Genomic DNA, 17965 nt, shown 5'->3' with positions numbered 1-17965 from the left:
TGCTTGCAAAAGATACTTTTTACATTTAATTCTATACTCATAAGTAATCAAACATTAATCGATGTACTCAAAATGAGTTTTTCTTCTTTCAGGGCTTTCATCAGTTTGCTTGTTCAGATGTCCAAGAGTAATTCTTCGAGTATCACCTTTTCCACAAGGCTGATTTGTATGATTGGAATGTCTTCAACAATTTCTTCTCTCAAGCTTCTTGGACACATATCCTTCTTTTCCATCCAGTCAATACGACGGTTAACTTCTAGAATGGCATCCCTCACCGTACTGCCACAGGGCACTGAAACGGCATTGACGGCGCAAGCAAGATCATAAGCCAAACTCCTGTAGGTTAAAAAAAATTGTGCTTATGCTTAAATTATGCTTCTGTCTGTAAATAGCACAGATACATAATAGTGTAAATAAATTTGCTGTCTTTTGTATCTTTGTCTTTAAGTATACTGCGAAAAAAAAAAAAATGTTACAGTTTTATATCTTTCGGTCTACTGGGCCGATTGACAAAATTCAACTTGCGTTTTACAAATCTCGAAAGCACAACTTAGGATATGTATTAGATTTATATATAGCATTGTTCTAATATAGGTATTTTGACACAAAATCGAACTTTTCTGAAATGACATGGCAATTTTTTCTCATATTTCAAATCTACGGCTCAAATTATGCCAAAGTGCGAAGTAAATGTTATTCTATGTTAAGTGAATTTGATAAATATTTGTTAAACTCTCTTTTTTTATTAAGCTTATTTGATTCTTTCTTTCACATTTCAAAATTTAGGTTCACTCCAAATAAAATTCCCTCATTTTTTATGATTCGTTTTTAAAATTTATATTTTTGAATAATTTTAAAACATTTTTCCAAAATCAGTTTGAGTTATAATCTGTAAAATATTTACCTTCTAAGCACACCTGCAAAGAATGAGAGTTTTTTATTCAAAATTTCCGAAGATATACATGAATTTATATATTGGCACGCTCTGAAATTTGGTATTTTTGTTGAAAGCGATAAAACATCAAATTTGGTTTAGATACTTTATTTAAATTATTTGAAAGTAGGAACGGTGTGGCTATTTTACCCTCGTGCACATTGTAAAAAGGGGAAAAGTACAGAAAAATAAATTTTTGAATTTCTCCGTAAATTTCGCAGCAAATTTTCGCAGTAATTTTTTCGCATCATTTGAGTCGTAGAATCGAAATATGGGAAAAAATTGGTATGTTATTTCAGAAAAGTTTGATTTTATGTCAAAATACCTATATTATAAGAATGCTATATATATAAATGTAATTATATCATAGTTCGCGTTTTCAAGTTATGAAAAACGCAATTTGAATTCCGTCAATTGGCGCAGTAGAACAGCAGATAAAGAACTGTCCCATATATATATATATTATATAGTGTAATTTTTTTTAAGCAAGGATGAGCTTTAAACGGCTTAAGGTAAAACAAAAATAAATTTTGAAGCCTAAATCGTAAGTTTTCTATAACTCTAGATCAGTAGAATTTTTATTTAATGTATTTGCAGGCTGTTGCGATACATCGGAAATATTAGCATCAATAAATGGATTCGACATGAGAGAAGCAATAGGCTGAATTTTACGAAAATTAGAAACGTTAATTTGAAAATTATTTTTTAAATGAATATTTCGGAACACTTAATTATTTCAGTTTTCTTTTATTTGATTACGTATCTCTCCATATTTGTAAAGTGTCAAAAGTTACATTCCTTTTTCTGGGATATTCACAAATTCAACTTGTACCTAAAGGTGTTCATACTTTCTTTAATAAAATTTTGTTATAAAATATAATATAATATATAAATAATAATCTAAAAATATATATAATAAAAAAATTATTAATAAAAATATAATATAAAATAAAAAAATAATAAATTCCTTTATAACAACTTTCATTACGCGTACAAAACGAAGTCTTTTATACATAGTTTAGAAAAAAATTGACAAAAAAGTTTGGAAAATCTATCATTCCTACACAATGTTATGAAGACAACTGCGGAAAACGCGGCAGTTCAAATCCAATCCCGCGTTCAAAAAGTTCAAATCCCGCGAACGGGCTGGCTGCAGGGGAGTTTTTGTGGTTTTCCCGATGTGTAACGTGTATACGAGTCAGTTCCCCTTAGAAAGTCCTCCACGAAGGGACCCCTCCCCTTCGGCCGATAGCCCTCGAGGCTTTGCCATAATGTGTGTGTGTATGTGTGTGTATTTAATTATGGCAAAGCACACTAGGGCTATCTGCCCAAGAGGAGGGATGCCTTTCGTGAGGACTTTCTAAGGGAAACTGGCTCGTATACACGTTACACATGGGGAAAACCACGAAAACACCCATGCAGCCAGCCAGTTCGCGGAATTCGAACCTCGGACCGAACTACCAGTGTTCAGCGACTTTACCGCTCGGCCGCTGGTGGGCCCGCTTTGTCATAATGACACACACACTTTGACCAACAGCAGAACCAATCATGGCAACTGCGAAGTGCTTTGTTTACAGAGAAGGTTTGGAAGAGGAAGTTTAATTACTCTTGTGTTATTCTGGTTGTTTGGTTTTTAATAGCTTAGTATCCACTCATGAAGTATTATCTCGTGAAGTATTGTCTCATGAGTATTTTTTCATGAAGGCAAAACCGACAGTATATCTGCTGTCACTAAGAAATCGTTAAAGACGATACTCTTAAAAATAGTTACTTGAGCTACATTCGCAGATATCTGTTGATTCATGAAACTTTTAAAGATTATACTTAACAAAGATGCCTAGCAAGATTACCGCGCTACATCTAGTGTAAAATATCGTATACGCTAGTGCAAAATGCAGTGTTTGTGAGTGTAAGTAGAATTTAACTTTTCCTTTCATTATTGGTACTTCACTTCGTAAGACTCAAAAGGTACCAGACGTGCAACGGGATCCACATCGTAGGGTCGCGAGAAACACGTGTAGCTTACCGTCTACGGGTGGTCTTGACTTATAAGCTGTGTCACAAGGTCCAGCCTTTATTTCCAAAATGGTTAACAGTAAAGATATACTTTCAGTTACGAAAATCCTTTAAAATTAACGACATCTAACGTTTTATACACTGCTGGCCACCCAAATTGCAACACGAAGAAAAACAAGAGATATCACAACAAAATTTATTTAGTAGATAACATGTTGACCAAGTATCAAATAATTAAATTTATAGACTTCCGTGAAGTGTGCTTCCTTCCAGAGTCAGAAGCCAGAGTAGCCGCCATTGTTGCAGATTACCGCTGCCACACGCATCGGCATTGATTCAAAGAGACTTTGGATGTGTTCTTGGTGTATAGCACACCAAGTATTCCACACGTTGCCAAAGTTGATCTGGTGTGGCAGATTGGGATGTAATCTGGGTAAATCGTTCAGCAACCATATACCACATGTTTTCTATCGGCGAAAGATCCGGAGAGCGAACCAGCCAGGGAAGCAATTCAATCTGGTGATTGACGAAGAACCCTTGGACAATGCGTGCCACATGTGGTGGCGCATTATCCTGTTGAAATATAGCTGTGGGCCAGCCCTGAAGGTAAGGAAGGACAACTGGCTCCAACACCTCGGAGATGTAGCGCTGGCTGTTTAAAGTACCGACAATGCGTATTAGAGGAGTGCGAGAGTGATATCCAATACCGCTCCATACCAAAATACCCGGTGCAGGACCAGCGTGGCGGTGCATAACGCAGCTGTTCAGCATCCTCTCTCCACGGTGTCTCCAGACTTGAATCCCACCATCGTGGTGTTGCAGACAGAAGCGTGACTCGTAAGTAAAGACAAATTCATTCCATTCTGCCTTCCACATCCTTCTTTCATCGCAACATTGGCGGCGGAGACATCTGTCGTTCTGCGTCAAGTGTAGACGAAGCAATGGACGCCTTGCGGACAGACTGCTCTGCTGTAAACAGCGTCGAATGGTACGAGCAGATACTGGATGATGCGTTACAGACTGAATGTGCTATTCTATGGTTCGTGATGTGACTAAGCGATCCGTCACTGCCATGCGCACAATGTTCCTGTCATCACGTGAAGTGTTCCTGTCATCACGTGAAGTGTTCCTGTCATCACGTGAAGTGTTCCTGTCATCACGTGAAGGATGCGACTGACGTGGATGCGATCGAACACGTCGGTCCGTCGTACCCTCCTGCATCCAACGGTCACATATCCGCATTACAGTTGTTTGGTTTCGTCCAACGCGAATACCGATTTCCCTGAAAGATAATCCACACTCTCGGTACGCCACTATGCTTCCTCTGTCGTACTCGGATACTTGATCACACGATGATTGCTGTTTACTACGAAGTATAATTGATCTTTTTTTTTTTTTTTTTTTTTTTTTTTTTTTTTTAAACAAGAAAAATACAATTGCCGAACTTGTAATCGTCGAAAACTCCAAGCCTTAAATAGCGCTTTGAAGTGGCGCCACTGGCGCGCGTGATGTACGTCTGTGCTGAAATTCTAATCATTGGCATATCTCACCTCCTCTAATGCATGTTGTAAATTTCATGTTATTTGCATGCTTCCTTCAGGGTGTAGCATTTACGGTGGCCAGCAGTATATTTCGCTCATTTATCGGTTTATCTACTCATATTCGGGAATATATTATACTTCTAAAATTCATAGTATAAAAAGTGTAACTATAATACGACAAACATTTTCCGAAGTAGTTTTAGTTTTAAAATCGGAAATCATATGAGGGAAATCAAAGGACGAAGTGGTTGTATTTCTACTAAAATAATGTATCTTTAAGTCAAAAGATACTTCTAGCACATTAAAATGTTTCACTAAGACATATTATGCACTAATGGTTTAGATGACATGCATAAAATTGGAGAACTTTAAAAATAAAGTCATCTTCAGAATGAAGATGCAACTGAACGGGTTTTTTATAATGAATATCCAATTTTTAGTTCCTTTAAAATTATAAAAATAAAAAGACATGAATGGAGACTATGAAGTATATTTACATGCACATGAGCTTCTTCCAGTTGTCATCTGAAAATTCTTCACCTGTAGTGTTCAGGTAATCTTTGTAAGTTCTAAATACCGTTCCGGTCTTTTCGTAACATTCCTTGATTACGTTTTCTTTGATGCATCCTATATTCGGCCCGATAGCTGTTTAATAGAAAAAGGTATTAAATCTAAATAAATTTTAATTCAGTTCATAATTTTAAATATTTGAATGGGTTAAATTTGCAGTTTATAGACCTCAAAACATAGTTCAATATCATGCAGAAGAATTCATCAATAAAATTTCAACAACTTTAAAAAATATTTTTAAAAGCATACAAAGTTTAAAAACTCACAAATTGAAACACATTTAATATTTTCGTACTTACGTACTATGCCGTCGAAAGTGAAATTTGGCCACAACTGAACTATACAATTTGGCGGTGATCTCACCAAAATTGCACGAGTCCTTTATAGCATTATAAGGGAACTGGCGCCTCTTTATTTATTAAACAGTTAGTTTTCGACCCGCTTCGTTTTGTGCTTCTAAAAAAGCTTTCATCGCTTTCTAATGATTTGTTAGGGTTCCCGATTGCATATTTCACAAGTGCACATCTGCGTAGCCACCGAAGGAGTGGCTTCTAGGATGAACCAATGGGCATCCAATATCTCCGTCATGTCACATGACCTTTCGCGTGCCTTAAGATTTAAGCAAGATGGTTTAAAATATAGTGCCACGAAAGTTTCTGCAAAAAATAATTAAAGCATTATCCATTTCTTCTGAAAATTTTCATTGCAAAGATAAATAAAATATGGGCAAATTTGTAGATTTCGCTACCTAGTTAAAAGAATTTGAAATAAATACAAACACATGTTGGATACTCCGCAAAAACATCCATGTGAAATAGTACTTAATAAGTGGTAAATAAGATGAAGAAATAAATATGTGATAAACATCTGAGCCCAAACGCTATCTCTACATAAAACTATGCATATGAGAAAAATATTTACGCCAATTATATATGTTTATAGAAGGTCAGAACTTTTTATTGTAGTCTACACGAAAAAGATGTTCTATAACAATAACCAATGCAGAATTTTATTTAAAGTGAATTTTACTAATTTGCATTCGTATAAATTTAGTGTTTTAAACTTCACTCACTCTCAAATGTACTGCTCACTCTGAAATGTACTGTCTACACAGAAATATTCATCAAACAGAATGAATTTACCTTATTCGCAACGAATATATTCAATTTATTCACATATAACGTTTAAGAGTGGATGTAATCAGATCATACAGAATATGTATTCTGAATCTTACACTTTAAAAATCAAAAGAATGTGAGCTTTGAAATGAAAAAACACTAGAATCATTGTAACACTTTCAGTCCTTCTCAACTCAATAAAAAAAACACAACTATACACTTGAATTCTCTTAATCCACAGGTGTTAGTAAATGCATAATATTTGAGGCTAATTGTTGCTTGAGTCCTTTTATTGATGTAAAAAGCGATAATATGCCGTGAAAATGAATCCAAATATTAATGCGTGATAAAAATAGCGTAAGTGAAATGTCAGCGATTAAAGCTAAACTCATAAAACGAAAGCACTACGAGATTTTCTACTATTACGCCATACATTTATAACTGCGAAACAAATGCAAATTAAAATGTAAACAACATACGCTTAGCGTCACAAGAGCAATAGTAGCTCATTGGTCCACTTTCGAAACTCCTCCCTCTGTGGCTACGCTGATGTGCACTTGTAAATTATGCTTCCCGATTTTACCGAAAACTCTGTTTTGAAGTCTATTAACACAAACGTTGTGCAGGTAAATGTTCCAATCTATCATTGTTTGTGCCGCTCATATTCAGCTGACCATATCGATTCGCTAGTACACACTTTTGAAGGTAAGATCCTATAATTTTGAAAAGAATCTACAACTTCGTGTTGCTTACTTATAAAATCATAACGCTGCTTATTAAGAATCAGTCTGGGCATTGTCACGGATATTATGTCAGTTTGTATATCTTGTATACACACACCAAAAATGAAAGAGGGGAACAATTGTATGTCTCCTGTTCAGAAGGCGTTTTCCATGTCTGTAAAGTCCGACTTAGAATATATTTAGATTTATGGCTAATCTTTGGAATATGGTAAGGTAGTTTGGCGACATTTTGGTAAGGCGATAAAGGTTACTAGCTAGGACTTTAGCAGTGTAGTACATGGATATAGTCAATAGTGTGCGCAATGCCATTTTTGTGCAATTCTGGAATTTTTTTTGTGAGTGAAAATAGGTCGACGTGTACATGGATGATACCGTGTATGTACAATTCGTAAAAACACGGCAAGCAGTGGGCGATTCTGCACTTTGTCCCAATTTCGCACCTAATCTTCGTCATAATTAAGCACTTTTGTTCCAGAAAAGTTCTAGCACAAGCGTTATTCGGCTAGCAGGTTGTTGGAAAGAAATGTTGGAAATGTTGAACTAAAAAAAAAAAAAAAAATGCCTTTACTTCGTGAAAACAAAATGGCGTCCAAACAAAAACGAGCAGGGCTGGTCGCCAAAAACATCGCCCAATTACCATAATCCAAAGATTAACCATATTTATTTAATGTATCATTGTTCTGCCATTGGAATTTTAACACAAAATCGGACTTTTTCGGAAATGACATATCTATTTTTTCCATACTTCGATTCTTCGCCTCAAATTGCGCCAAAGAGTGAAGTTTCCCAAATATCGCACGAGTTGTTTTCAAAACATTAGCTTCCAAATTTTAGCTCCTCAATGTTATTGAAACTGGTATATATTTGATAAGTTTTTTTTTTTAATTTTAAACTAACTTAATTCCTTCATCACAATTTGAAATTTAGGTTCAATCCAAATAAAAGTCGCAACTATTTTCTAATTTGTTTTTAAAATTAGATTTTTAGTATCATTTATACATTATTTGAAAAATATTTTTGTATTATATACTATAAAGTTTTAACATCATTTTAAAACAGACCTATGTTTAAGCGTTCCCAATAAAAAAAGACTTATAATTTCCGAAGATATACTTGAATTAGCGGTTATTAAAATTTAGCACATTTCTTATAGGTGATAATATCGCCAAGTATGGTTTACAGATGTTGTTAAAATTATTTGAAAGAATGAATGTTGAACATTTTATTTCACTCGTTCGCAAGGAAAGGGAAACGATAATTGGTTATCATAAATTAAGAGTGTTACCAAGTGAATTCTTCGCGAAAACTGGGGAGGGGGAAAGACGTACTCCAAGGTAAACTTTAAAATTTTCACGAGACTTACCAAATTTTACAAAACTTAATTTAGCTATAATTTGAGGCGTAGAAGGCTAATATATATATATACATATAATCTGGTAATCCATTTTTAAAAAAGTCTGATTTTGTGTCAAAATATATATGGTAGAAGAATACTATATATAAATTTAATACGTATAGTAAGTCAAGCTTGCAAGACATGGAAAACGCAAGATTCGTGAATTTGCCTAGTTGAACAGGAGAAATATAGACCTCCCTTTTTCCCGTCCTTTCTTGGCTCAGACGGTATAGCGGGTAGGGAAAATGACTGCGATAGCAAAGTGGCCGGGTTTGAATCCCGGAGAAGACATACTTGTAATCGTCCATGCCTTCATAGGGAGCGACGCCAGTCGCCTATTTAGGTGCCTACACAATAAAATGGCTATTACTTCTAGTCTTAAATGCCCATTGTCGAAAACACAAGTGCGCGCAATTAGATAAAACCATATTTTTAAAAATCTTTTCCAAAATAAGCAAACTAAACGAGAGAACAAAAGTTTTGTATTTCATTATTCCATTAAAAACTAATGGATAATAAATATTGTTTTGGTAAGTCAATGGACTATTACTTAGTATAGAAGTTTGTGAAGATTTCTATGCTAGTTTAAGAATTAAAACTAATGATAATTACTTTATCATTACCCAGAATTACCCAAGATATTTTTAAACTGCGAAATTTTTGAACCACCTTGTTTTCTCCTACGATGTGTTTTACCACGACGTTTTCGCCTTGTGTTGTTTTTTCCGCGACGTTTTTGTCAACGATGTTTTCGGCGGACGCAGTCTATCACAGAGCAATGTAAATGGAGCGTACAAAAGCGAACCATTGGACTCTTGGTCGTATATTAAATAAGGAGTTGTCAGTTACTTCAAAATTCCACATGTATACGTTTGGCGCACATTTGGCGGGATTTATCCCCAATGGTTCAGATGGCATGGTTTGTTGAAAGGCAACTCTAATTGTCGATAGAACAACACGTAAGAAACCAATTATCACATGGAAGTTAAATTAAAGATGTTACGTCTGTCAGAATGACAACTTTGGCTAACCGTGTGTCTTTTAAATGGATTGATAATGTATAATATTGTTGTAAATTATTGGTGGAAAACAAGAACTATAGGCATTACAATGTTGGAAAAAGAATAACTGATAAATAAACATTTTACCTTCATTAAGGCTGGAACCTTTGCGGCAGACTTCTTGCAGAAATTCAACAATTCCAGTAATTTTTTCAAGCTTGTCCGATTCGCATTTGATTGCATGTTCCTGTCTGCATTTAGATTCGTCCAATATAATACTGAAAACAGTGAGAATGATTTAAAATTTTGAGACATGTTTATAAACTGAATCAAACCTAATTCCATGCATGAAAATTTATTATGTAAAATATTGCCGCGTTCCCGGCATAAAGACTAATGTCGCTGATTGCCGTACCGATGGGCTCGGGTTCAATCCCGGAAAAAGAATGCATATTTGAAAGTGTACAGCATATGCGCGCAGGAAGGCACTCAAAATACATGCCAAGCCGAAAGTCCTATGGAGAGGTTAGCGGTAAGGAAAGAGTCATGGCACACCTCTCGGACCGGAAATTTGAGCGGAAGCATAATAGTTAACTAAGTTCTGCAATCCCTTAGTCACCTGGGGTAGTACAGAGGTGCTGGCCTAGTTTTCACTTGTACTCGATATAGAATAGTAACATTTTTCAGTGATGACTGAGGTTAAGATTATTATTATTTCAATTATGATAAAAGGACTACCAGCGTAGGGAAACAGGTTCCTTAATGGAGAAGATTTTAAGAAAAACTGGCCGGTCAGGTTTGTCACACAGGGAGAAAATCACCAAGGTCTCCCGTGCAGCCAACTCTTTCAAAGGGATCTTACTCGGGTCGGTTTGGTACAAGATCAAGGTTGATACAGGATCAAGGCACTCGATGGCTATTTGCCTAAGGGTACCTTTGTGGAGAAATTTCGAAGGCAAACTGGCTAGTCTGCACATTATACATGGGGAAAACCTCGCAAATGCCTGTTCAGAAAACCCGTCCACAGTGAATCGAACCCCAAAACCAATTAGCAGTGTTCAGCGATATAATCATTCCACCGCTGGTGAGCTCAGATGAAATTTACTCGGGTCGAACTAACAGTGTTTAGGGATGGTTCAAAGTGTTGCAAAGTTGTAATGGTGTTGCAAAGTTGTAATGTTGTTGCAAAGTTGTAATGTTGCTGCCATAGCACTCACTACTAGCATGTAGGTTTCCAATATAATTGCCAACAATCTATTGAATAACGTTTTAGAAAATGCCTGCAATGTATGCAGTGTCATAAAAATGAGCAACGTAAGCAGTTAGCAACAAGGAGCAACAAAACGGTAACAAGGAGCAGTAAAAAATAAACTGGAAATCTATTCAAAAATTAATAATTATCTTTGGTTCTTTCTATGGCAAAGACCGACGCTAATGCTGTGAATATTGAGTTCGTTAATTAATGGGGTAATGATTAATAATGGAGTTAATTATACAATTAATTTTGCTTTGTAAATAAATAACACTAATGACAATTATTTAATGTTTTGGATCAGTTAAAATAATAAAATTATTCATTATGCATAACTGCTGCTGATTGGAATGTAAACTGAACATCTCATACCAGACCGCTGTTCCAATAAATAGATTGCCTACAATAAACGTTTTCAAGGTTTTCTTGAAATATAACGTAAATATGAGACAGTTTCTTTAGAAAGTTTTCTACGAAATCATCCCTTCCATGGAAAGTGGATCTGGCGTGCTTTGTTTTAATTTAAAATCAATTATCAATCAACTGAGTTTTAACATTAATATTTACCTTCCCTATCTTCACCAATTAGACAAATTGACATAGATAATATTTTAAGTAAATTACAGACATTAAGCTGAACGTTTTTAAAATTCTCCGTAAAAAATTCGGCTTCATTAAAGCAGCCTGAAAAATTCGCTGACTAGTTTTGCGCAATTTTCTTTCTGACTCAAAATTAACTTTTCTTAACACATCAGCTTGTCAAATTTTATCGCCATGTATTATTTTTAAAGAATTAATAAAGTGACTATAAAGAATGTATGGCAAAATTTAACATTTTATACGGAATTTTACAGATATCCAATATAAAATACTTTTAACTTCGATGCTCCAGTTTGTTACTGTTTGGAAAAACATAAATATTCAACTTTTTGAAAATTTTAATCCGTCTATTATTGATTAACGCTCTAAGCGATTTTAAAGTAATAAACACTGTTCCTTATCACTCTTATTTATTACCAGCTGGACTCGTGAAATAATACTAGCTGAATTTATGAATATTTTTATGAATTTATGAAAAATGATTTTTCTTTTTTATAGTACTTATTTTAGGTTGCTCCCTTTTTTCTTATCAGCATGCTAAAAATGCATGATGCATAATAAAACGATTGTATAGAAAATTCTAAAAATATGCGGGTTTTAAAAATTTATGATTTTGCCTTTAATTTTATGTAACTACGAAGTAAGTGATGTTTAATAAGAAAGTTAACGAAATAAAAGGCGTTCTGCCAATAGAAATTGAGTCTTAACAGATATGAGAACAGAGAGAGTATAAAAAATCTTTAAAAAAACACCCTCAGGTAATCCATTAAAATTCTGAATCCCTTTAAGTCTTTAAACCAAAGAAGCGTTAGCGCAGAGGGGCTATTAATTTCGTTTTGGCACTTTACATCGATTCACTGTAAATGTCCGTATCATTTTTCAAACTGTTGCTACCAAATATTATCGCCCTGTGTTATATTTAAATAAATTAAATAATGAAGAATCTGCATGAATGTATGTATGTATGTTTCTCACATTGTGACAAAACAACGGTACCTAGAACCATCCAATTTTGAATAACGTAATCCTCCCCCGTATATGGGCATCTGAAAGCCCGAACTTGGATTTTGTTTTATTATCGATTTCATATTTTGTAACAGTTTAACAAATTTTTGCTTAACAAACTCAACGATTTCAAAGCGAGCCGCGCTAACACTGTACGAGAAAAAAAAATGTTTATCTCCAGCGCTGGAGATTGTATATCGGAAAATCTAGAGATATGCTCATTTTAGAATTATTTTGCGATATTGCTGTTGAATTTAATTTTCTGTTTTAAGTGCGAAGGACATCATCATATTTAATAAATAAAGGTAACACAGAAAAAATTAAAAATACACCTTTGGGAGTAATGTAAAAATTGAAAAAGCTTTCAGATTTTTATTTTTTTTTCACATTCCTCAACTCCCCTTCCCCAGCAGAACATTTTACAATCACAAAATTATGGGTTATTACCATACAAGCTCGCTGCAATCTGCAATTGCGATATCCAAAATTTCTCTTGGCGATCATCATGTTAAAAAGAAGTTACGAATATTCTCTTTTGGATGCGATAATTGCTAAAATGTTCGAATTATATTTATCACTTTGAAATGACTATGTTTTTATTTAGCATTCTATAATTTAATTCGAACTCTATACTCACACTTGATTTAAAATAAAAAGAGTCAGTAATTATAATAAAAACGTGTAAAATTGCCTAAAGCAGGCTTTGGCTTTAATTCCAAACCGGAGCGTTCGGTTCGCTAGGTCAGGAGAAGGATTCGTATAGCTGAGATACTGAAATCGATAATTACCATCAGATAATTTAGAATTGAAATGATGTCTCAATTTGAAGCCAGTGTTTTCTTTAATCCTTGTTAGATTTGTTTTAGGTTTATAGAAATTTGTGAACATTTCATCTTTCATTAACATTGCATTGTAACACACCTTCTTTGCATTAAGAAAACTTACATCAAACTTTTCTTGCAGAATAAATTTCAATCTTATATACTTAAAAAAATGAAGGGAAACAAAAAATATATAACTTAAATAACTTACGAACAAGTCTCGTCGAACTCTTTCTCGTTGTTTGGAAACACAAAAGGTATACCAGAATCACATATTTCCCAACTGTCCTTCTCACAAATGTCGTCCTTTTCTAGAGCTGACAGATTAGAAAGAATAAATAATAAATGAAGTGTATTTTATAAAGTACCAATGGCAAACTGGCTAAAGCACCTAATGGCTGTATAACGTTGGACAGTGAATCAGTGACAAAATTTAGCTCATTCATGAAACGTAAATTACCACACAAGAACTATGAATTTTACATTGTTCAACATTTGCAAAAGAATACTAATGTGGAGGTATCCTAAAAAATGTTCCAAAGCATAAAAGCATATTTAGGTTATTTATAAGTACGGACGCCAGGGGTATATATTCAAGGACAAAGACATAAGATATACAACAGATTGTTCAATTTAACATGCGTATGTTGTACTAATTTTGATAAAAATATATCTATAGATTTAGTTTCAGAGACCTAGTTTTTGAGTGCCGCCGGTATAGTGGTTAGCATCGCAGACTGCGTTCAAGGGTCCGGGTACGAATCCCGGAGAAAGCATGTATGTTTGCAAGTGTATAATGTCAGTGCGGCATGGGGGCATTCTAAATATGCGGCCAACAGAAAGTCCTTTCGAGAGGTTAGTGTTAGGGAAAGAGAGGTGGGAAACCCACGGAACCGTCCCTTCGAGGAGCTCTCCATCAAAATTTAAGGCTTCCTTATTAGATAATTCAATAACTATTGGGGAAGAAGAAAAAAAAAAAACATGGTTTAAACACATGTTATATTTAATCGATTTGAATTTTAAAAGTGATTCAAAATTACAAATTCATCACACTTGTGAAGAAGATAAAAATTTAAATCTTCATTTAAATATTTTTCCATTAACGGTTTTACAAAATTTAGATGTCAAACCTGCTTCGTAACTGCGAATATTAGTTTATTAAACAACCTTTTCCTTACCTGTAGAACCTGCGATGACTAAACCGACGGCAATAATGAGAACCCACATGTTTATTTGAGAGTCGAATGAAGAGCAATAAAGTTAAACAGATCCTGGAAGCTTTACATATTTATAGCATTCAAATAAATCGCTTTTTTTCATGCATATCTAATTAAGTTGCGGAAATATATAATCTACTTCCTTCGCGATTACTGTGTCTGCCGGATGCCCACTTGTTAGTGTTTGAGCAATTTGAAAAAAGGCAAAAGAACCGCTTTCTTTCTCTTTATAAAAACTTGAAGATGTATCTGTCGTTGTGTTGACGTGAATCCAAGACGAAAGATATTTTCAAAAGATGAACGCTTTTTCAAATATTCTGTACTTGTTTCATTTCTAAACTGGAAATACAATTACTATTTTTTGATTATTAAAATTTAAAAGAAAAGAATCTAAAGACAGCTTAGTTTTTAATGAATCTTCACGCTCAATCTCAAACTGATAATTGCTAGTTTTAAAATTATTATTTTAAGTATAAATCTTTCATTATAGTCAAACTTTCAATTATTTTGAGAACGCGCATAAACTTTAAAAAATACTACAATTGCGAGGTCTAAAATCATAATGCCTAACTAAATTCATCGATCGTACACCAGAACGGCTAATTCGACGGAAAAATGCAAATTATTGAACAGCTATTAACTTTATGTGATATAGAATCTGATATATTAATATTTAAACGAAACATTTCATACCGACACATAGAGAGGATTTGAGAATTCATATATAGATAGGAAAGAAAATAGGTAAAACAAAAACCACTTCCTTGTTTAGCCACGTTGTTAATTTTCGAGTCATTAAGTACTTTTAGTCTTAAACCGTTTTGTTAACTATCTACAATTTAATAGGTCGCTAAAATTAATATAACTCCTGACACGAGGAAAGCAAGCAGCCGGGATTTATTGCGACTACACATGTGGATGCAACAGCACTTTTTTTGCGCATTTTCTTTAGAGATAAGCTGTTTTAGTTGGTCTTCAATGCCCTGCTAAGCTTATTTGCTTCTGCATTCTTTATCTGGATCCTTTTTTTCCGAAACATTAATTTGACCAGGCTGATTGAAGTTGTGGTTGTCGTCTAGAGATAAAGCTTATTCAAGTACCACCATGAGCGAAGATGACAGCCCTGGCAATCTGCATCATAGAGGTCTCTTAAACAAGACCCCCAAATTTAGCAATTCGGGAAGGATGACCGGACAGTCAAAAATGTGTCCATTTGTCCGTTCTGTGTCCGGGCAGTTATCACAGTTCCTACAGATTCCTTCTATCAATGTTCAATCTTCTGTGATGGTCAGTTCCAAGTCTGATTATGGTTTTATTTACAAGTTGGTCTGCATTTATGTTTTGCAGCTGGTCTTTATTGGAATTCAGAGTTCCTTCAATCCGTATTTGGAAATAACATTTTCGTCCAAGAGGGTGACATTCACGTTAATAATATTGTTGAAATTTCGAGTCTCTTTTGTCAGTTTATTTGAATTCTTTGTTATCTGCGATGTTGACGTGCGTTGTCAACCATTAAAAAATTCAGTCCTTATCGTTTAGGCGAAAGTGGATTCTGTTGGTGATCAGAAAGCTTCCATCCAGGAGTGTCTGCCTTTGTATCACAATAGAAAGTGATTTCTTTTGCTTGCCCAGAAGTGGGAAAATGAATGGAAATACATGTGCCCCTCCCGCTACTGCCAGAAGCTCGCAAGTGAAGTAAGAGACTATGACTCCCGCGCCAATTTTGTGTTTATAAGAAGTATCGCCTGTGGTAGTCAGAAATACCCCTGACTTCATTAGTGATTTTAACATCAGATGAACTATCTGTATAAGCATGTACAGTCTTCTTTTGGATACTATTCAAAGGTCCTGATCCCTTTCGCTTTAATGATATCAAACAATTACCTTTTATTGAATGGATCTATTAGTTTATAAGGTATTCCTGCCACGTTCTTGTCGACTCTTGGTGGTGTAGTGGTCTACATACTGAGTCAGTATTCCAGAGGTTCGCGGTTAGACGCCCGGCGAAGGCTTTGTTAATTTTTCATCTTGCCTGCTTCCAAAAATACCTAATGTCTCTACAGTGGCGCCCGAGCTAAAAGGGTGGTGGATGATGATTTCTCCCCACCCAGGATTTGGCGACTGGGTCCCCTAAAAACCACAGTCGCCCTTTAAAAAGGGAAGTATATAAGTATTTCTCCCACCTTCTTGGCATGCCTTCGTGGTGTGGTGGTCTGCACACTAGACCGGTAATCCAGAGGTCCGCGGTTCGATTCTAAGCGAAGGATTTTTTAATGTTTCATCTCGACTGCTTCCAAAAATACCTAACGTCTCTACAAGTTGATTACTATTTTATAGCTTATAGGAAGCCTAGAAGAAAATGTTGTCACTTGGAAGATGAAAAAATTTGTTGTGATCGAGGCCGAGAACTTCTCTAATACCTCAAGGAGTTCTTAATATATTGAGAATAATTTTGCATAGAAGTTGACCTTTTAAATTTAGTGCTGCCTTTATAGCTTTCAAAGGTTTTCCTAATGATGTGTTCTCGTACACGGTTCGTTGCAATTTTTGTGTATTTTGTTAAATTGTATTATCTTCTTTTTTCCGAGCTTTCGAGAACACAATTCTGAATTACTTTTTAAATTATTGGGGGAAGTTCCTGCACTGGTAATGATTTTTGCGGCTTTTGATGAACATTCTAATTTTCCCAAGACAGTCCTGGCGGCATGACAACAAATGAGAGAAGCCGGTCTAATTAATGAGGTGTATGTTGTTCTACGTTTCCCGGGTAGAGCTCCTCACTTTGTTCCGATAAGACGTCTAATGAATCTTGTTCTTGTCAATGTTCTCTCTCAGCACAGAGTTTGATGTGCTCAGTGAATCTCAATTCTGCATCTAAGGTGATTCCCAAGTATTTTAGACATGATGTCTTCCCTGTACATTTGCCTTCAATGTATAGGTTTGGATTGATTAGATCTCTGCGCTGTCTATATATTTAAAAGACACAGACAATACTCTTTTCTGCATTGATTATCAAACTCAAGCTCTGCATCTACCTTACGATCCTATTTAAGGATTCCTGGAATACTGTTTTACATTCATGAATATCCCTGTTGAAGTGCCAGATTGCGATGTCATCTGAGTGGCAGGCCACTTTTGTGTCTATGCCAAGGTTAAGATGAAAGTCGTTCGCATAACCAGAAGAGCAGGAGGCTCAGAAGAGAACTTTGTAGGACACCAGCAAGGAACTTCTTGCTGTGGGGTAGAGATAAGTTATAACGTGTTTTAATTGTTCAGTTCCTCAAAACATTATTTATTTAAATAATGGCATTTCCTCCAGTGCCGTGATACTAATACTACACCAGGCAGGATATTAAAGATGAAAGAAAATCAGTTTTTTTGCAGTTGGTACAAATTTTCTTTGATGAAAGTCGTGCTAAGGTTTTGGTAGGCGGCAGGTTTCAAGTTTCAAGTGATGTAGTCAATGTATGTCTGAAAAGCATTTGATGAGGTCTTGTGGACCCTCTAATTAAACTATTAATGTCATTATTTAACACAGTTCGCTCATGTAATCACTCACCACAGAAATGCAAGATGATATTTTAAATACTGTTAGCTTTTTTTTACGTCCTTACCGTGTGCCTTCGCGGTGTCACTAGAAAGCACGTCCGGCTGGGAATCCGAAGTTTTGAATTTCAAGTGCCGGCGAACGAACGTGATAATTTTCAACCGTTTCGTGCTCTGATAAAAAAGTAATAGACTCTACAGTAGG

The 17965-nt window shown here is 35.1% G+C and overlaps 1 protein-coding gene across 1 annotated transcript; it reads right to left on the bottom strand.

Moving 5' to 3' along the window:
* On the bottom strand, positions 1-14327 carry LOC118185575 (uncharacterized). Its single transcript, XM_035355452.1, has 5 exons — positions 14176-14327; positions 13209-13314; positions 9467-9597; positions 4989-5136; positions 1-336 (listed from the first exon to the last, which is right to left on the bottom strand). Exons 1-5 carry the CDS (start codon positions 14222-14224, stop codon positions 114-116), a joined length of 657 nt encoding a protein of 218 aa, XP_035211343.1. The 5' UTR covers positions 14225-14327; the 3' UTR covers positions 1-113.
* Between the last annotated feature and the right edge of the window lie 3638 nt (positions 14328-17965).

This window comes from Stegodyphus dumicola, chromosome 3 (genome assembly GCF_044657685.1).
Source record: "Stegodyphus dumicola isolate Sdum_Otavi_A_Nest chromosome 3, ASM4465768v1".
NCBI lineage: Eukaryota > Metazoa > Arthropoda > Arachnida > Araneae > Eresidae > Stegodyphus > Stegodyphus dumicola.
The sequence above is the reverse complement of the archived record's forward strand: the minus strand, read 5'-3'. Positions and strand labels throughout refer to the sequence as shown.

Bases quoted from the DNA above. Each gene is read 5' to 3' on its own strand.
- LOC118185575 (XM_035355452.1), bottom strand. From the start codon at position 14,224: ATGTGGGTTCTCATTATTGCCGTCGGTTTAGTCATCGCAGGTTCTACA. The intron at 13,315-14,175 runs GTAAGGAAAAGG...CTAATCTGTCAG, and splicing joins AGTCATCGCAGGTTCTACAG to CTCTAGAAAAGGACGACATT. The intron at 337-4,988 runs GTAAATATACTT...TTTAACCTACAG, and splicing joins TGGAAGAAGCTCATGTGCAT to GAGTTTGGCTTATGATCTTG.